Source organism: Silurus aristotelis (assembly GCF_946808225.1).
Source record: "Silurus aristotelis genome assembly, chromosome: 14".
Classification (NCBI taxonomy): domain Eukaryota; kingdom Metazoa; phylum Chordata; class Actinopteri; order Siluriformes; family Siluridae; genus Silurus; species Silurus aristotelis.
Window position 1 is genome coordinate 23,473,436 of NC_139587.1, and position 21,498 is coordinate 23,494,933.

General features: G+C 40.8%; 2 protein-coding genes across 3 annotated transcripts; both read left to right on the top strand.

The window, feature by feature from the left end:
• Positions 1-926: 926 nt before the first annotated feature.
• On the top strand, positions 927-9,034 carry samtor (S-adenosylmethionine sensor upstream of mTORC1). 2 transcript variants are annotated; one of them, XM_083560037.1, is made up of 5 exons: positions 927-1,376; positions 5,035-5,176; positions 5,309-5,431; positions 5,988-6,102; positions 6,211-9,034. In XM_083560037.1, the coding sequence occupies exons 1-5, from the start codon at positions 1,223-1,225 to the stop codon at positions 6,841-6,843; spliced, it is 1,167 nt and encodes a 388-aa protein (XP_083416163.1). In that variant the 5' UTR covers positions 927-1,222; the 3' UTR covers positions 6,844-9,034. The 2 variants fall into 2 exon arrangements, with proteins under 2 accessions (XP_083416163.1, XP_083416164.1); XM_083560038.1 differs by lacking the exon at positions 927-1,376 and adding an exon at positions 3,769-4,188.
• Positions 9,035-11,152: 2,118 nt separating this feature from the next.
• On the top strand, positions 11,153-17,318 carry tmem168b (transmembrane protein 168b). The gene is made up of 4 exons (XM_083560036.1): positions 11,153-12,667; positions 13,466-13,608; positions 14,032-14,306; positions 15,573-17,318. The coding sequence occupies exons 1-4, from the start codon at positions 11,534-11,536 to the stop codon at positions 16,118-16,120; spliced, it is 2,100 nt and encodes a 699-aa protein (XP_083416162.1). The 5' UTR covers positions 11,153-11,533; the 3' UTR covers positions 16,121-17,318.
• Positions 17,319-21,498: the final 4,180 nt, after the last annotated feature.

The following is a 21,498-nucleotide window of genomic DNA, read 5'->3' on the forward strand; positions in this document are numbered from 1 at the left end:
ATACATGATACTGAGAAGATTTGGAGGATGCTGCTGGAGGATGACTCGTGATCCTGCAATATCCAAGTTAATAATAAGCACTCCAGTAATAGTGCAGCACAACTCTTCTCTCTGTGCTGACCCTTTAATAAAAATGTCTATGTGTGGATTAAATCCCAGATTGTTTAAAAAAATATTTGTAAAAAATCCTTAAACCTTAAAAGCTTAAACACAGTGCTATAATGTCAGGGCCAGCAAGGCCTTCTCTGCTGACCTAAACTAATCAGAATCACTGACTTTCATTAAATGTAATATAATTTTGTCTATAAATATGCATTCAATTATTTCCAAAAGTCTATTCTCTTCTCTGCCATTTTTTACCATAAACTCCATGTTGTCTGAAGCTGTAACGATAATCTATCAGACTGCGATTCGGTCATTCCAAAGCCCGCTCACATTTTTACATCCTTAGATCGGATTGTCAGAGCGTGTGCTAGTCAGAGCTATCAAAGTGCATCTATCAGTTCAAATATATTTATGTGGATTTAAAAGCTGTGTTTTTTTTTTATTTCACAATGACCGAGAGAGGAGAAGAAATCGATTTGGTCACAGATGCACTTACAAGTACATATACTTTTGTGTAGTCTTTCCTATAGAATTTGCACAAAAACATGCACTTTGCCTTCATTTCAAATGCCCTTGAAAAACCATAATGCATAGAAAACCATGTCATTTATGAGGTTAATACTGATGTTTTCTGCTAGAAATGATATATGCGGGCGGTGCAGCTGTGGCTACAGTGAAAGGAGACTCGTTAAATTGTGCTTATTGGGTTTCTTGCTTTAGTAATGACATTCATACTTGCTGTATGAGATTCCTGCCTTTGTTCAATTGCTTTTATAATATAATATTGATTGATTCCACAGCTGTGATGTCATAATGATGGTATTAAGAGGTGGATTAATTCAGGTGGACCACCAATGTCTCAATCACAAGACAAAATATCAGCAGCGGCTCATTTTATTGTTTTTAGTCAATTCAATGCACTTAAAACGACATTTTTAGGAAAATATACTCCACACAAAGTGAAATATGATCGTGTGTTTGAGCGTATCGAGTATGTCCTGACAGAAGCCTGGGAGAGTCAAAGCCAGGACTGCGCGTTCAGGTGGCGGGCACGGGTGTTCACGCGGTGTCGCTCGCACGCGCGCGCGCGCACGGAAACTCGGACAGCGTCTGTGCCATGGAGCTCCAGCACAGCGTCGGTCCAGGGCCCGAGCACGGCCAGTTCCACCTCGCCGAGCAGAGAGATGTGCTGTGTGAGCGGGACGAGCAGGAGAAGCTCTCCGGGGTTGTGAAACGCGTCCACCGGAAACTGCGGAGGAAATATATTGAAGGTTAGCGCTTAAAGCTAAGCTGGCTACGCTAGCATGCGTCCAGTTTGTGTCACGAGCACTGGTTTATTCCTTTTGTTTAAGCATTAGAAAACAGTTTGAACACTTTAAGGTCATGCTATGTTGCGTTTGGAGTTTGTGTTGACAATTAGTTGTTTTAAAAATAAAAGTAGAAATAAATGTGTTAGCTAGCTTTGAACGGTCCCTTCAGCCAGAGCAATAAAACTAGCCAAGCAGAACTGGTTCCTGTTTATCTGTTACATGCCTGTGTCGCATTTAAAATTAGATAAGTGGTCAAACTAAATAACCAAAGTAGTTTTATTTTTTTTTTTACCAAAATAGCAATGTAAAAAAATGTATTTAAATGACCCAAGCACAGATTAATTGAAGACTATTGAACTGAGAATAAATATAGTTTCAAAACTGCAAATCCAGCTCAATCCAAACACTGTGTAGGAACAAGTAATGACTGACATCCTTTAATCGACTTTTTATTTAACTATAAAATGGCACAAATATGTTTGTTTTGCTCATATTCCCTGGACCAGTGTCATGCAAGACAATTTGGGAGAAGAGGGAGCTCAGTAGTTAAGATGTTGGACTTCTGATCAGAAGGTTGTGAGTTCAAATCCCATAAACTGGTCACATAAACAAAGTGCTCAGTTGTGAGATGATGAGATGATAATGAGATAATTGTACTGTATATTCTATCACAAAGTGGAGACCACCTTCTCATGGGTATACAGAGGTTACCTGCACGAGCATGGCAATGGAGGGGCCATTGGGGTGGCCATGTTTGGCCTAACGAAGTGCCTGGGGTGGAGCTAAATTTAATCTTGTGCATACAAAATATTATTATTTGGCTGCACTTATGTGTGTGACCTGAATAAGATCCAGTGGGACATGTAAAGCAGGGGTCCCCAAACACAAGGCTGGATCAACCATCAGCCATTGACCATTCAGTTTTGAGTTTCTATTTTATTTCCATTTCATTGCGTTTTGTGATATGCACGCTGTTTTATAAAAAAAAAAAAAAAAAAAAAAAGGAAGAGAAACTCTTTTTCCCAGCTTTTTTTTCCTATGCGTCGACAAATGAAGCTCCCACTGATTCTGCATTACAGTGAGTTACATTTTCATTATGTATACCTGATTTAAGGACACATTTACATAGCAATATATATATAAGAAATTAGCCTATGCTCGGATTTATCTTGATCAATTGGAACAACACAACATTTTCTTAAATGTTTTGGGCTTTTGTCTCCATGGATACAAGTGGATGCTTTTGAACACTGTTTTCGTGCGGTTGTGGTCCTCAATTGGGATGCTGTGATCTTAGTAGGTTGTGTTCGTTCTTCACAGTTCGAGAACTCCATGTGGAATGTTGGTGCTTGTTCCTTTTGCTTGACACAAAAACAACAACATGTGAATTGACTGCTTTAATCTGACATGACGTCATTGATTGATCTAAGGCAGGAGAATGTGAATGTGAGTATGGTACCCTGGGTAGGTTGTGGATGGGTTGCCAGATCTTCACAGGGTACCATGCATGCATTACTGAATGGTACCAAACCATACCTGGATCATGCTTTGTGATTCTAAGATAGACTTTGGATTATCCAACATCTTTTAACATGCGCAAAACATCGCATTACAAAACGTATTTCCGGAAGTTCGATGTTCCATTTATTTTCTATAGTTACAGACACACACGCTGAGAGCACTTACTCATCTCAAACTCCAGCCAGAATGGCAGGATTACACTTGTGGGCTCACCAGAGTTTATTATTTAACATAATTGGATATTTCTTTGCTGTGCTGTATTTTTAGAATGAAGAGTAATGACCAGCCTATATAATGAAATTGCTGTCCGACAGCAGCATGCATAAAGTGCAACTTAAAGCCAAGGCGCAGATTTGTGCGCACTACACAACGATAAAGCAGGTACAGCATGTAATGATAAATTGCTGCAAGGGCACCATGGAGTACAGATTGTAGGGAGTATGGAACCGAGTGAATTCGGCAGGTAGAGAACAGACGAAAATAGATCATGTCTGTTTGAGTATTTTTTCCAGCCTTTCAGATTTCAGGCAATATTTTAGTTTTCAGCTTTGATACTGCAACCAGTCTGCTGTATCCACCAAGAAAAGAATAGCTGGAAGTATTAAATGCTATGATGTAATGAAACCAGACTTCACCAGTTACATAGAAGTGCTTGTGTAATTACGGAAAAAAAAAAAAAAGCAAACGCTGCAAAAAAAAATACTTTTTTTTTTTCTCCCTGTCTTGTTTTGCATTTCTAGCCTGCGTCTCAAAGCTTTATGGAACGTTTCCAAATCTCCTTGCTCATTGCCTAAGAGCTGAGCTCTTAAACTCTGCACACAGTGGTCCATTCAGACCCGCGATGGGTAATCAGGAAAGCATGATGTAGTCTGCTGAGCATTCTGAAGTGATCTTTAAACTGAAGACTGAAGCACAGTCTTGTACTCTTGTTGTTGTTTTTCCCTTTTTTTTTTTTTCATTTTTTTTTATGAATTATCTTCGGATCTGATAAGGTCTGTGTTTTCCTCTCAGTCATGGGATAGCTCGCTGTTTTTCTTTCATGCTCACAAACCCTGCTTGGATTGTTGAGAGTAAAAGTTTGTGCAGCCGAGACGTATTTTTTCTCGGGTGCTTAGCGATAAAGTGCGTGCATGGGATCATTTAAAAAAAAAAAAAAGTAGCGAGGTGTATTAGTGAATATGAAGACACTGAATCCATGATCGTAGAGCGTTCGGTACCGGCTGTTCTGAGCGATCGCACTGCACTTGCAAGAGTAGGTAAAACTTTGTTGTAATTTGTAATAATTTGTGCGTGGCTTGCTTTATCTACTTACTTGCCTTATTGTGATAGAACTGTGACTTTCACCTGTAATGTAAGTACGCAGTTCATGTTGTATCCAGTGTGTTGCACAAAACTTTCAAATTGTCTACACATTCTGTAGGGTATGCAGTGATTTCATGCATGTCGGTTTTCTATATACAGCGGGGTATTAGCAGCTTTGCTATGTCAACAAACATACTACCGTTACATCCAAAAATATTCTGTTAGACGCTACTCTGAATCGACTGCTTTACAGTGTGGGCTGCTGGGTGAGTTTGCATGAAATTTCATGAAAATGTTTTTATGGTTTGATAGAAAATGTAATAGTATGATGAACTAGATTAAAGATATCACAGTTTCATGGTATTGCGGTATTAATAAGCTATTTAAACTAAATATGCAACGTATTACTCAAATGTATGCATTATATACGGCAGTAGTAGATCACACAGCCACAGGGTTCTCAGGACAGCTGCATCCCCTGCATAGAGAAATGGAGATGGCTGTAGTGTGATCGAGAGGCAATATACTGAGTGCTAATGAAGAAGATTCGGGGTCTGAGAACGAAACACAATTGTGCTAAGATCTGCTGAATTAAGGATCTCGAATTGGATCATTTAAAGGTCAAAGTTAATAGATGGAAATACATTTTATTCAAGTCAGCAATGAGGTAACTGTCCGATCACAGCGTTATCACTCGAACAACTTCTGATGAACAACTCCATGACTTAGAGAAATTATCTGCTGATCCTGACTCGTGGTCGAGTGATTTCACACACGCTTATCTCCTTGCCTGCAGTGGGCGACTTTGATAAGATCTGGCGTGAGCACTGCGAGGACGAGCAGACGCTGAACGAATATGCCTTCGCCATGAAGAGTCTCGCCGACAACCACTGGTCCAAGAAACGGGACGGGGAGGGACGCATCGAGTGGTGCCGCAGGTACGACATGCCCCGGTTGTTATTGAACAGGTTCAGATAAGGGTCTAAGGTGTGTACACATTTAAAACACTTGCACTGAAAATATATATAACGTACACCACTATATGGCTGCTGTGTGTTTTCTGCTCTTAGTGTTTGTCAGGAGTACTTCATGGATGGTGGAATGAAGATGATGTTTAAGAAGGATATGAAGGCTGTGAAACATGCTGCAGCTGCAAGTGGGACTTCTTTAAATCCAGACTCCTCTCCGCCCAGGTATATAACGCTTCTCACTAGTCGTGTTTTTACTACAGACAAAGTCAATCTTTCCTGTTGAAATGTCAGTACGTTTCTACGCTAATTTTGCATTTGACCTAAACACTTTGCAGTAGGGAATATATCCTATGATGCCTTTCAGCACTAGGCTAAAGGGAGGTGGTAGTTCAGTGGTTAAGGCATTGGATCAGAAGGTCACAAGTTCAAATCCCACCACCACCCCCTGCTGGGCCCCTGAGAAAGGCCCTTAACCTTCCCCTGCTCAGGTGTAAGTCGCTCTGGATAAGTGCAACTGCCAAATGCCGTAAAACTGCAAATAAAGCATGAAAGTGTGCTACCTCTGTTGCACAGTAATTTGTCAACTTTATTCTGTCTAATTCGTCCAATAATTGTCAGATAGCTGATGTTATCAAATCTTTAAACATGCAGGCTCTTGAGAAAGATCATTTCTGTTGTCTTAATAGATTTTAAGTAGTATTTTACATACTGTCGTGTTTTTTGATGTTCAGTGTGTTATAGCTAATCATTATCATCGTCTTTTTTTTTTTATTTTTAGTTTAACCGTACGAAATGACAAGCTGCGACTTCTTGACGTGGGTAGCTGCTTCAATCCTTTCTTGAAGTTTGATGAGTTCCTCACAGTAGGTATTGACATAGTGCCTGCGGTTGAGGTACGTCCATTTTCCTATCTCGGTAAAATCCCGTTTCTGTGATTTATGCCTAGTCATAGGTAAGTTACTCAGTCATCCATTGTGTTTGTGCTTTCTTCCCGACTCCAGAGCGTGTACAAGTGTGACTTCCTGAACCTGCAGCTCCAGCAGCCCTTGCAGCTGGCGACCGACGCGCTCAACGCGTTCTTGGGTCAGCTGCACGACCCTATCGAGACGCTACCCGCGCAGCTCTTTCATGTGGTGGTGTTCTCTTTATTGCTTTCCTACTTCCCCTCACCGTACCAGCGCTGGCTGTGCTGCAAGAAAGCCCATGAGCTCCTCACACTGCACGGTCTGCTCTTGATTATTACCCCCGACTCGTCACATCAGGGCCGGCACGCACCGATGATGCGCAGCTGGCGAATGGCCATCGAGTCCCTCGGTTTCAAGCGCTACAAGTACGTCAAATTCTCCCACATGCATATGCTCGCCTTCCGCAAGGTCTCGATCACCACCAGCAGCGACCTAGTGAGTCACAACTACCCTGAGATGCTGTACATCCCGCAGGACTTTAGCACGCTCGACGAAGAGGACACGTTCGGCGACTTGTGCCAGCCGGCGCGCTCTTATTCCGAGGATGAGCAGCTAGCACGAAGCTTCACCGAGCTCCCTGACGCGTGCTACGACTCCGACTCGGGCGAGAGTCAAAGCGGCTCGGCACCATTCCACGAACTGGAGGATCCCATCCTACTGTACAGCTGAAGCCCAGGCTGGTTTGCTGAGCGTCGCTGCTTCACAGCGGTGTGGGCAAATTAACACCAGGGTTTCAGAGAAGCTCCCAGCTCTTTTACTCCTGCTTCTTTTATGTGAAACGATGCAGTTTGCACAGTTTATACAGACAAACATGTCACGTGCCATGGAAAGCCAGCAGGTCCCTTTTCTCCCACGATGTTACGTGACACCACGATAATCAGGCTTCTGATATAGATCAGTATCTTCGACACGTGCTCGTGAATAAAACACTTAACGTCGCTGGACATGGGAGAGACGCGGCGTATGCTAAGTTTAGAGAGAACGAATGTTTACACTTGGGTGGTGTGGAGCTTTTTTAAAAATCGTTTTACACGTTTCAACATGCCGTGGCACGGGTTGTAGTTTTGCAGGTTGGTTTCGGCGAGTAAATCGGCAGAGCGAGCTCAGATTCATGCGCCGTTATCCAGTGCTTCTTAATCATACGACGCGATTCGGAGAGAATTTTTCAAGAAGAACTTTTAAAGCAACAAATATCTTTTTTTTTTGCTTTTTTTTTTTTTTTTGTAACGTAGACTTGCACATTGCCGTCGGCTAAGAACGCAATAGTTTTAACTTAGTTGTCATGCAGAGTTTATTAAGCGTCGTTTAGTCTCTGCGATCGGCTTCGCTGCTGTAGAACGCACTCCGTCCTTGTAGAAATTTTACACGAGCATCTTTGAAGTGAAATTTGTAGCGTTTTACGGGTTGAACAACCCTGTATTTCTTCTGTGACACAGAGCGTATGTGTGTTTCTTACAGTTTGCTTTACACGGTACGGTTTAAACAGTAGTTGTAGTCAGAAGAACAATTTGCGATTCGATCAGAGGGGTTGGTTTTGGGGGTTTTTAAAGGGTGTTTATATGGTGGTTATATATTTTTGTGAACGAAAGACTAAAAAGCATATTTTAGCTAAGAACTTGGTTTTGTGACGGAAAAAAAACGTAACCAGTAGACGTCTGCCTTTGATGAAATGCGTATGTAGTTAAAAGAAATGTCATCGCTTTACTGAAGATCAAACGGCTTGTTCCTTTTTTTTTTTTTTTTTTGGTTAAGGTAGTCTGGTGGTCCATAAAGATTTTTAAACATCTTCAGCCATTATTGACTGTATAACAAATTTACACGTTTAGCTCTTACATGCATAAATTCCACAGGTTCGATGAAGAATTCAAACCTTCCAAATTTTTCTTTTTGCCGATTAACCTCAGTGAGGTTTCTCTCATGTCATGTTCATATGTACTAAGTGCTTTCCATTCTCTTTGTATTTCACTGTGAAATGGGCAGTTTTCCTTCGCTGCAGGAGTTTGTTTAAGAACACTCTTTTTTGGAGAGCTTTAAGACCTCCAAAACAAAAATTATTTCCCAAAGACTTTATTATACACCAAAGTTTATTACAAAACACATTACTATTCTGGCTGTTTCTTTCCATGACGATCGGTACACAAGAGCACACGGATATAAAAACGTCTTATTAACCTATCCAAAGTGAGTGAGTCTTAAAGCTTTGTATGAGTGGTTGTATATACAATTGCAGTCTGACACATTATTAGAGAACACGAGTCACTTTTGAGGGTGCTAGAGAAGCTTTGATTCTTAATGAGGTTTTCCCCCTGTAAGTGTGTCTGTAGTGAAGGAGCACACTGGAACACTGGTACTGGGTTTTTTTTTTTTTTTTTTTACTACAGAACCTGTAAGGAAAATTTGGTGCCTTTTATCATGAACGTTTTTTTTTTTTTCTTTTACAAATAAAACAACTGGATTAAAGAAGTAGAATGTGGTTTTGCTACATGATGGTAGACAAATCCTGAAATTGTACAGAAGCCAAACTTTGAGCCTTTAATTAAAAAAAAAAACGACTAGCTTTAAAGCAGATGTGGTGATAATTATCATCACCACTGAATACCGTCACTTTAATTGCATTAGCAATAGTATTATTGATTGATGTGCTCTTAGTTTCTTAGAAAACTGGACATTTTACAACTTTTTTGTGCTATTGTGTGAAGTGGTACATTGTCCTTTGCTCTATGTGCATGAAGAGTTTCTCTTTAGTGTTGGGTTAAAAACTGAGTGTTGGTTGTTTTTTTTCTCTCTCCTGCAATCCACTCCATTATAAGTGTGTTGCCCACACATGCAAAATGACAATAAAAAAAGATGAAAATGAGAATTTGTTTGTTGGTATTTATTCATTTTTAGTTTGCAAAGTTGCAAATATAAAACGATCTGAAATCATTTTGAAATGAAACAATTAAAACCTTCTAGTGGTATTTCTAGTGCATTTCAAAATACAGCTGCACGACTTGTTTTTTTAATCTTCCCAAGTTCTCCCACATCACCCCACTGCTGCACTTCCTTCACTGCCGTCCAGTAGCTGCACGTATCAGATTCAAAACACTGATGCTTGCGTACAAGGCCAAAAATGGACCAGCACCATCTTACCTCAGTGACCTCATCACATCTTGCACTGCACCACACTGTCTGAGATCTTCCAGAACTGCTCGACTGGTACCACCACTGGTAAGTATACTTCAAGGCTCTTCTCTGTTCTGGCACTGAGCTGGTGGAATGAACTTCCCCTAGATGTCGGTACAGCAGAGTCCTTGACTATCTTCAAGCGACGATTGAAGACCTACCACTTCCTGAAATACTTAAATTAGCACTTTCCAAGTTTGCTTGATAGAATTCAAGAGTTATATTTATATTAAGTTTGTAATCTTGTGTACCAGTGTAGATTTATTCATTTCTAGAGACTCAAAGCACTTTTGTACGTCGCTCTGGATAAGGGCGTCTGTTAAATGCCGCAAATGTAAATGTAGTGAAGCTGTGTAGTCGCAGACCGGTCTGAGTACCCTCACTGATTATGGACCTTTGAAGAAGTAGATGCCGGACTCGCAAACATTCCGAACCATCTAGAGACGTACCAGTGCCAACTGGATCCCACTACATGTGTGGAGTTTTGACATTGGACCTCCTGGAGTGTTTAAAGGCTCTGGCATGGAGAAGCTGATGCTGGATCTGTGATGATCACAAATGTTGAGCTCATAAAACTAGGAGCTACTAACCATATAGACTGTATAAGACTGCAGAAAGAACATCACTTATAATCTTATACTCCAGTACTCATGTTAGTTTTCACTCTCCAGTGTTCTGTATTGTTGAAAGATTTATGATCAAACTCTTGATGTCACCCAAATAAGGATGGGTTTCCTTTTAAGTCTGGTTTCTCTCAAGGTTTCTTCCTCATAACATCTAAGGGAGTTTTTCCTTGCCACAGTCGCCAAACTGCTGCTCATCAGGGATAAATGCATACCGTTCACCTTGACTTTTGATTTGTGTAAAGCTGCTTTGAGACAATGTCTATTGTGAAAAGCGCAATAGAAATAAACATGACTTGACTGCCGCTTGCCCACCATCGCCCACCAATACAATCCCTACAGTGATGCATGGTGGTGGCAGCATCATGCTGTGAGAATGTTTTATTAGCAACAGGAACTGGATCAGGATCGAGGAAAAGATTAATGCAAAAATGTACAGAGACATCCTTGATGAAAACCTTCTCCAAAGCACTCGGGACCTCAGACTGTGGCGACGGTTCATCTTCCAACAGGAAAACGACCCAAACACACAGCCAAGATAATAAAGGAGTGGCTACGAGATGACTCTGTGAATGTCCTCAAGTGGCCCAACATGAGCCCAGACTTCAACCTGATTGAAAATCTCTGGAGAGATCTGAAAATGGCTGTGCACTGACGCACCCCATCAGAGAAACTGCCCAAAAATAAGTGTGCCAACCTTTCAGTATCATACTCAAAATCACATGAGGCTGTAATTGGTACCAAATGTGCTTTAACAAAGTATTGAGCAAAGCCTGTGAATACTTATGTATGTGTTTATAGTTTATTTAATTTTTTCTTTTAATACATTTACAAAAAATTCAAACAAACGTCTTTCACTTTGTCATTATGGGGTATTGTTAGTAGAATTTTGAGATTAATAGTGAATTGAATCCATATTGAAATAAAGCTGTAACACAATGTGGAATAAGTGTGTGAGAACTTAACCAATGCATTGCACTAACACTTGTAGCTGATGAACCACACGAACACTCAAAAATCTAGTGAAACATCTTTCCAGAAGAAAAAGCAAATTGGGACTAAATGTGGATTGCGATGCTCAAAAAGCACATACCATACTTATGTCCAGGTGTCCAAAAACTTTTGAAACAAACTTAGGAACCAAACGCTTTTTTCCCTCTAATGGGGCTTCCGTAGGTCGTTACAAACCCGGAAATAATGGCGGACATCCAGCAAACTTTTGCAAGTGCTTAGCTAGGTTGTTGGAAAAGTATATTAAAGTAAAGCGTTTCATTGTTTTCAACAAACAATTACAACAATTGTATTTCCACGTACAACTCTTTCTTAAATAGTTTAACTTTTTTCCCACCGGTAGTCGTTATGACCAGCAGCCTGACTAGCGTTAGTTGAGTTTTGTTGTGTCGTTTAACACACCTGGAAGTGGTCATGATCCAGCTGACTTAAGGAGTAACAACGAGAAGAAAGCGTTCAGCACCTCAAAGATCTGCGTGAGGATGAAGCTCGGAATGAAGGCACGCTGTCCCTGAAGTGTGGCTGAACCAGACCAAGGGTGAGCGTGTTGCGCTCCAGTGATGTGCAGGTTTCTCCGCTACTGCATCACCCATTCGCTTTACGCAGCCATGGGCAGACTGGAGGAGCTTCGGACCGGGGTGAGTGTGCGAGCGTCCATTCGCTATCTGGGCTATTTGTCCACTCTTAGCCTCCTCGTGGCCGTATCCCTGGGCCTGTATGCGCGCTGGGAGAGCCAAGCACAACCCATCCTCCTGGTCATCTTCATCCTCGCCCTTTTTATCTTGGGCATTTGCAGCATCTTGTATTATTACTTCGGTATGGAGAGGCTCAGTTTTGTCCTCTTCCACCTATGGCTGGGTTTCCTTTTGGGTTTACTGTGTTTTCTTCAAACCCCCGCTGTCGGTGACTGGAAGGAGCAATTGAGCAGGTACATGCTGATCGCCTGCGTGGTCATAAGAACGCTGTGGGCTTTGGTGGAAAGACTCTGTGGATGCACCAGGCAAAGGCCGGCACTTCTGACCTCTTCTGAGATGCTGGAGCTGACAGGGTTCGCTGCGGCCAGCACCATGCAGGTCGTCCATGCCTCCATGAGCCTCGTCGCCCTGGCGCTGGCTGTTGCCTGTCTGCTCGTGGACCTGCGTATGAAATCTTTCCTGGCTCTTCCTAACCTCATCTGCTTCGTTGTGGTCTCGGCGATCTTCTTCTTCAACTCCCTCGGGGTTTCGGTGAACCCCTACGCCCTGGTGTGCTTCCTCAGCCGCCTCGTGTGTGAGCCGCTCCTGGATACGTACTTCAGTGGCCTCTCGGTGACCGAGCGCTGGTCCCCGTTTCTGAGGAGAGGAACTCTGTGGAGGCGCCTCAGTCTCCTGCCTCTGCTTGCTGTCGAAATCTCGTTTCTGGTCCTGGCTGCTTTGAAGATGGGGGATCTGGACCGCTGGTATGTTGTGATTCCAGGCTTTTCTGCCTCCAGCGTTTTTTGGATCCTTTGCCACGTGGTCTTCTTGGTGACCCTCTGGGGTTTTCATAGCAAGCTGAGCGAATGCCAAAGAGTGTGTGTGGCTCAGAGGGCCAGCCCTGGAGCTTTGGACAGGGTGATGACCTCCAAAGGCATGCGCCACTTCTGCCTCGTCTCAAAACGCTTGGTCCTCTTCAGCCTCGTGTCTACAGCTGTATTAGGGGCTCTGTCATGGCAGGTAGGTCATTCATTAAAAAAATACTAAAGTTCAAGATTGAATAATTAGTAGTTTGGCTGAGTTTGGCTGAGTTTAATTGAATAATTAGTAGTTTTGCTGAAAATAAAATAATAATGACGTTTTTGGCAACTTGTATTTGTAGAAAGTTTTGTTGCAAAAACAAGTCGTTAACATTTCAGGTATTTTAATTAAAAAAAGTTTGAGGTCGATTTTGCCGATTAATCGACACCTATAATCGATTGCTGGAACTTTCGGCAAAAACCCATACCGATAGTTTTTCCAGCTTGCGATCCGCTGTCATTACGAGAGCGCCCTCTAGAGGCGACTCACTGACGACACGTTGTTTCTACACGTGAGCCGGTGCACGGAGAGCGCTATATTATATACATATATTAAATATAATGTATGAATTATATACTTATTAATTAATACATTTGTATCTATTTTCATTAGCACATTTTTATTATCCAGTAATGTTATTTTTGTAATAAAGTTCTTGTGTGACGTTTCTTTCATTATCCAGTATTGATTTTAAAAACTATCGATTGATTAATCGGTTATCGGCAAGTACGATCCAACTTAGCTATCGCTATCGGTAAAATCCACTATATGTTTACCCAATACCTAATACCAGACGTCCATTCACCTTGATTTCCTTAAATGTAATAAAAAATGTGGGAATCTTTATGAAACTGGTGGACTATTTTATTTACTATTTGCTTGATTTTTATTTATAAAATTTTTTATTTTGAGCAAATTTATATTTACCTCGAGAACAAATACACTTTCTTTTTCCAGCCATTCAACAGCCTGTTTATTGGTGTGTTTCTGCTGGTCCTGCCTCTCGAGTCTCTGGCTTATGGTCTTTTCTATGAGCTGGGTAACTGCCTTGGAGGAACGTGTGTGGGTTATGCAGTTGTCATTCCTACCAACTACTGCAGGTACATCCAAGAAAATGAAATGTGATGTCCTGGGAATGTTAGTAAAACCCCTGAATGGCAGCAGATATGGATAGACGAGTTCTTATTTAAGGGCCTGAGAGTGAGAAGAAATGACTATAATGATAATAATGTGATTTATCAATAGTCTTAGGTTTCAGGTTATGGGTCGAATTGGGGGTTGAGTGGCTGATTTAAATCTTAAGAAACATTTTAGATCTGAAAATGATGAGACGGGAAAAGATGTTATGTGGAATGCCTTTCTTTCTATAGAAGTAAAATAAATTTTTTTACACTTCTTTAAATATTGAAAAAATTAAGTTTTGATAGTTGTATGTATAAAAATACATACAAAAGACATAATAATAAAAAAAAAAAAATGACAAAACTAAAACATTAGCCCTTCCGTGTTTCCATCTGTTCCAGTGTGGATGGACAGCCCACCCCGCTGCCCCCGGACGAGGTGCAGGAGCTGAACCTGCGCACCATGGGCATGCTGAACAACGTGCAGTGCTTCTTCTCCCACCACATGATCAAGTCTCACGGTTGCGATTACTCCAGCAGCGGCTTGACGCGGGACATGTTGCACTCTAAGCTCCGCTCTTTCCTAGAGGAGCGTACGGTGGATGGGCCACGCTACGACACTTACATGTTGTTCTACAGCGGCCACACACACCGCACCGGAGAGTGGGCTCTCGTAGGTCAGACAGCGTTAAGCTTTACTCAGTACAACTAATCGAAAAGATCGCAGTATTGTTTTTTTGTTGTTGTTGTTTTAAGAGATTCATTCTGATATGGTGCTTCTGCTATCGGGTAATTTCGTCTCGATATACCAACGAACAGACAGAAATGACCTGAATTAATTTGTTTTTATTTAATTATACGAAAATCAGACTGTTCAATGAAAATATGGAGGTGAAAAGGTGCCAGTCGTTTTCAGTACTAATAACCTGACTCAACAACTTATTACATTCAAAGTGTATGCAGAGTAGAGAGAGGGTGTAGGCGGCTGACCTGAGCATGTAAAGCAGTATTTGTGAGCGTGAGCAAGAAAAGCACAGGCTGCCACGGGTTGCTCGTGTAGTTATTCGCAAGGGTGGAGCAGGTGATCGAGCAAAAAGCTGCTTTAAGACGGTGTCCATTGTTAAAAGTTCTGTAGAAATCAAATCGTATTCAAATGACATGACCAGTGGTATACCTGATCTACTCCTGTGTAGGTTGTTCACTTAAATATCACTATTTGAGTAAGACATCAAACTTCTAATTGAAAAGGAGTTTAAATCCCAGCCACTCTTGGTTGAGCTGCTGTCTTTGGGGCCCTTGAACAAGACTCTGATTTATAAATCATCTTCTTTCCGCTTTTCCCATTAGGGGTCTCCACAGTGGCTCATCCATCTCAATACATCCCCCCCTCACCTCCCGTGTCCTTTACATTTGCCTCTTTCGAACGAACTGCCTGCATGTCTTCATTCATAAACCTCCTCTTTGTCCTTCCTCTTTTCCTCCTTCCTGGTGGCTCCATCCTCAGCATTCTCCTACCGATATACCCCATGTCCCCTTTCTGAACATGTCCAAACCATCTCAATCACACCTCCCTCACCTTGTCTCCAAAATGTCCTACATGCGCTGATCCTCTAATAAACTAATTTCTAATCTTGTCCATCATCGTCACTCCCAACGAAAACCTCAGCATCTTCAGCTCTGCTACCTCCAGCTCCACCTTCTGTCTTTTACTCAATGCCACTGTCTCTAAACTATATAAAATAGCAGGTCTCACCACAGTCTGTAAATGTAAATAACATCAATAAAAACTATTACGGGATACGAGTAACTGCCAAAATGGCGTAAATGTTTGCTAAACTACCAAATATTTTCTTGTTCTCAGTATGAAAACTAAAATGTCCTGTATTGTTCTGGACACACACCTAGTTTTCGTCTAATTGCACATTAAATTTTTTTCCCCCAAGGTGGAGAAGTGCTACATCTGTCCGAGATAATCCAGATATGGAGGGAGAAGAACGATGGTTACAGCTCTCGTCTCATTGTTGTACTCGACACTGAGAATTCGCTCCCATGGGTGAAGGAAGCGCGCAAAGTGGAAGAGGTTTACGTAGCGGTACAGGGGGCTACGCTGGTGACCTCGATGGACATCGAGCTCCAGAACCTGCCTCAGATCGGAGATTTCACCGCAGAGTGGGTGGAGTTTAACTGCAACCCTGATGCCGGTTTGCGCTGGTCTGAGCCCGGGCGAATCGTCCTGGCCGCCTACGGTGTCTCCAGTCGCTGGGGGGATTACAAGCTGCACCTTCCTACAGGTAGTGACGTCGCTAAGCACTGGAGGTTGTATTTTCCGCGCTGGACGTATCCAGTGGTGCAGCTGGCACACTGGAGCGTTTCTCTGAACCTCTTCTGGATCTGCAGTGTGTGTCTGCGCTTTCTCCGCCGACTCAAACTGACCTGGTTTCCTCCTGCAGTGCTGGACACCGGCCAGGGCTTCAAACTGGTGCGCTCTTAGAACCAGACCGAGTGTGTGCAGATCTCAGAGAGACCATTAGCATTTATTAGCACTTATGAAGTTGATCTGATGCTCGCTAGCATTAACGACTTAGACCACCAGGGTTTGCTTGATCTCTGAAAAGTCTGAGTATGTGAGGGGGATATTGATTTATCGAGTGGTTTTTATGATAACAGAGCTGAGCAGCATCTAATCTGATACATTTCCACATGCACAGAGGAAATCGTATGCTTTAAAGCAAAAAAAAAAACAACAAGCACTGCAATGCAAGAGACACTAACAGGCCACCATAGGCCACACTCCCGGCGCTTCTTCAACTAATGATCCTGTTACTGATATTTTGGCTAATCCCGATGTTTCCTTTGACCTATTATAACCATTTGATGCACATCCTCAGGGATAGGGATTAGCCCTTAAAGGTAAACTCGGAGTGCTTGTTAACGCAAGGTTAGCACGTTTCCTAGCCTTTCATCATCACTACTATGTTGTAACACACCATCATGTTTGTTTTTTGCCAAAAAGCTGTTCACACTGCCTGTTATTCGCTAATCAGACTACAATAGCTTGACAACATTCAATTTAGGCTACAGGTCACTGGGGTCTGATCAGATTTCTAAAATTATATTCATGTTCAAATTGTTTGATTAAAAAGCATTTTTTTTTTTGTCAATTTTTATATTTATTCTTTACCTCATAGCAAAATTGAGCTTTAAAAGTAATTTTTTTAACTCTTCGTCTGCAGTGATGTATAATCAGGAATATCGGTCCAAACAGACGATCCGAAAGTTATGTAATGACCTAACATTTCATGCCAAGGTTCTGACCAAGACTTCTGAGTCTCCAGTTAATGGGTCAGTCAGAAAGTTGTTTCATTTTTTTTTCTATAATGGTTTTCTGGTTTGTCTTTTCTTTTTGTTGCTGTTTGTTTAGTTTTTTTTATATACAAGTGCCTTATTATGGCTGAGACTTTACCAAGAGGCCAGTCATTATCTGAAAGTGACCTATTTATAGAGTTGATATAAAACCATCAGATTACCTCAGAGATGTGTGAGGCTAACTTGAACATAACGTGGAAAATTAAATGCAGCAGGGTGATTTTGAAGTGGGTCAAACATTGTTTAATGATGTGCATGGAATGATATCAGCTTTAATAAGAGTTTTTTTAAACAGCAATAAACACACACTTCCTTCACCGGAACTCTTTTCAGAGTTTGTGTCCTGATTTAATCCTTTTAAAGCTCTAATCATACAGTGGGTACGGAAAGTATTCAGACCCCCTTAAATTTTTCACTTTTTGTTATATTGCAGCCATTTGCTAAAATCATTTAGGTTCATTCTTCTTCCTCATGAATGTACACACAGCACCCCATACTGACAGAAAAACACAGAATTGTTGACATTGTTGCAGATTTATTAAAAAAGAAAAACTGAAATATCACATGGTCCTAAGTTTTCAGACCCTTTGCTGTGACACTCATATATTTAACTCAGGTGCTCTCCATTTCTTCTGATCATCCTTGAGATGGTTCTACACCTTTATTTGAGTCCAGAAATGTTTGATGATACTGATTGGACTTGATTAGGAAAGCCACACACCTGTTTATATAAGACCTTACAGATCACAATGCATGTCAGAGCAAATGAGAATCATTAAGGTCAAAGGAACTGCCTGAAGAGCTCAGAGACAGAATTGTGGCAAGGCACAGATCTGGCCAAGGTTCCAAAAAATTTTTTTGCTGCACTTAAGGTTCCTAAGAGCACAGTGGCCTCCATAATCCTCAAATGGAAGACGTTTGGGACGACCAGAACCATTCCTAGAGCTGGCCGACCTGCCAAACTGAGCTATCGGGGGAGAAGAGCCTTGGTGAGAGAGGTAAAGAAGAACCCAAAGATCACTGTGGCTGAGCTCCAGAGATGCAGTCGGGAGATGGGAGAAAGTTGTAGAAAGTCAACCATCACTGCAGCCCTCCACCAGTCGGGGCTTTATGGCAGAGTGGCCCGACGGAAGCCTCTCCTCAGTGTAAGACACATGAAAGCCCGCATGGAGTTCTCCAAGATGGTGAGAAATAAGATTCTCTGGTCTGATGAGACCAAGATAGAACTTTTTGGCCTTAATTCTAAGCGGTATGTGTGGAGAAAACCAGGCACTTCTCATCACCTGTCCAGTACAGTCTCAACAATGAAGCATGGTGGTGGCAGCATCATGCTGTAGGGGTGTTTTTCAGCTGCAGGGACAGGACGACTGGTTGCAATCAAGGGAAAGATGAATGCGGCCAAGCACAGGGATATCCTGGACGAAAACCTTCTCCAGAGTGCTTTGGACCTCAGACTGGGCTGAAGGTTTACCTTCCAACAAGACAATGACCCTAAGCACACAGCTGAAATAACGATGGAGTGGCTTCACAACAACTCTGTGACTGTTCTTGAATGGCCCAGCCAGAGCCCTGACTTAAACCCAATTGAGCATCTCTGGAGAGACCTAAAAATAGCTGTCCACCAACGTTTACCGTCCAACCTGACAGAACTGGAGAGGACCTGCAAGGAGGAATGGCAGAGGATCCCCAAATCCAGGTGTGAAAGACTTGTTGCATCTTTCCCAAAAAGACTCCTGGCTGTATTAGATCAAAAGCGGGCTTCTACTAAATACTGAGCAAAGGGTCTGAATACTTAGGACCATGTGATATTTCAGTTTTTCTTTTTTAATAAATCTGCAACAATGTCAACAATTCTGTGTTTTTCTGTCAATATAGGGTGCTATGTGTACATTAATGAGGAAAAAAAATGAACTTAAATGATTTTAGCAAATGGCTGCAAAATAAAAAAGAGTGAAAAATTTAAGGGGGTCTGAATACTTTCCGTACCCACTGTATGACAAGCATAGTAAGTGCTTTAGATGGTATTTTAAAGTCATTTATTTTGCATCATACATTTAAAAAGCACCCTAATATCAGCACATCGGGGGGGGGGGGGGGTATTCCAGAAAGCAGGTTATGTGACGTACCTGGGTAAGTAAACTGATATCCTCAGCTTTCAGTTCCAAAAACTAAGTTCCTTTTAGGGTATGTAAGTAGCTATAGAGACTTGCTCTGAACGTTCAGTTTCAGGATTAGTTTGTTACAGAGAGGGGAATCTTTTCTGTGAGATACTGATAAGATCAAGTATCAATGTGTTTTCAAATCCAAATAAATATTTGCGGGTGCAGTTCCCTGGACATAAAGCTCATTAAAGAAGAATTCTACAGAGTGGTGGTTTTGTCTCCTCTATGATATTCTATGAGACACAATTTTGGTTACATATCAGTACTTATTCTATCCATATATCCATACTGTATACAGCCACAAACATTCAAATGTTTCTAATTATATAACTCAGGGGTTCAGGGTTCCCAAATGTGATTGGGGACGTTGACGGAACCCACGTTCCTATTAAAGCTTCTTCAGCCTATGAAATATGCCAATATATTAATTGCCAATACGTAGACTACGACAGCAATATTAGGTATTTATGGAGTTTAAAAAGTAAATGCTTGTCTCTTTTTTGCAACATTCCCAAAATAATTTTGGATCACAATGAAAAGGGAAAGGAGATGATTTATAATTTTATTAACTCACCCATTTACAATGTCCATTAGTTTTTTGCTAAGCCGACTGTCTTTCTTTTGCTGATGCAGCAATATTTCTTTTTTCTCGTTATAATGGGCTTATATTCTTTGTGTATATATAGTGGTTATAATAGTATAATTATAATATAACAGTATATAAGTTATTTATTAATGAGCCAAACGAAAAAGAAAAATTACGTTGCTCGTTCACTTTATTATTAAGGTCTCTGAATAATAATTTAGACATGCAGAAGAAAATGTAATTAAACATTTATTTTTTATTATAATTATATTTTCTGCTCTCTGCATCGAGCTGAATTCAAGCTTACTACAAAGAATTTCCACAAGACTTTTTTCCCAACAATTTTGTTCTCTGCATTTTAATGCTAGCCAGAGATCACCTGACAGGATGAGAGTTTCAGGATAGTGATTTTTATTCATCATCTTAATTAATATTATTAATATGTACATATTACTACACCTTCTGTTTTACACCATACCCTGATTTATTACACTGCCACTGTAAATAAGCTATCTTTGCACTTCTGGTTAGATGCTAACTGCATTTCATTGGCTCTGTACATGTACCCTGCACAATGACAATAAAGTCAAATCTAATCTAATCTAATCTAATCTAATCTAATAGGTAATGTGGCTTGATTACTTGAAGTTGTCCCAAAAAACCCAGGTACTTTCTGAGTAAAAGTGCTGTCTTGAGTCATTAAGAGTATAAAAAAGTAATATCTGTTTGATGGTCATGTTGGTTGTGTAGTGGTCACATGTTGGGGGTTCTTCACCGTTTAGCAGGAAAGTGTCCAATACGACGTCTTGTGTACGTGATAAGTCATTGATTTCATCAACTTAAGTGATGTTAGCTTAGCATGATAAAACCTAAACCTTATCACTCTATGGAGCGGACGTTAGCTTGCTAAATGGACTTAGCTTGTATAGCATATCCAATTTTAAAACCATAATTTCTTGTAAAATAGTTTTGTGATGAGTTTGGACGTCAGAAGACTTTACATTGAAGTTCATTGGTTGTTATATCTGTTTTAGCTAGCGCCTTTATTCCTATGAAGGTTTAGATGCACCTGAAGTAAACAGGCAAAAGAGCTGAACCTTTTGGCCAATCAATATGAATGCTAAAAAATGAGAAAATGAGGTAAATATTAAGCTAAATATTCCTGATTGAGGCAAAAGTTGTTCTGCTTTTCCTTTTCCCCAAACTAATCATCACATTTCACTTTTAACTTGAGTGCAGTGGAAACATAATGAATTTCCAGTTGATTTCAGGAACTGGTCCTGCACCTGAGCAGGATCTTTGGATATCTTTTGGCACCACATCCTGCTGAAATCATAGTCTTGGATATTGTATTTAAGTTGGAATAATATCATGTGTAGCTGAAGGTGTACATTTTATTTCATGTGCTTAGTTTAGCCACTTTGATGTTTAAAATAGGATTATTATAAAAATGTGAAGTTGCATTTACTGATTGTTTCATGCTCAGGTTTGAAGCCATGGCATGAAAAATAAGATTTAATAATTATAATTGGAATAGTAAGTGTTAGAATAATACAGCATTAACCAGGCCATACTGATAATAAATGATCACATGACACAATTCTTTACATAAATACTATAAAAACTATATAACCATTTTCATACTTAAAATAAAAAATAATTAATAATGCATCAAAATATAAATGCCTTTCACTCTCAGGCTTAGCATGTCATAACCGCTATTTTTTTCTCAGACATTAGTAATTGTCCACATCC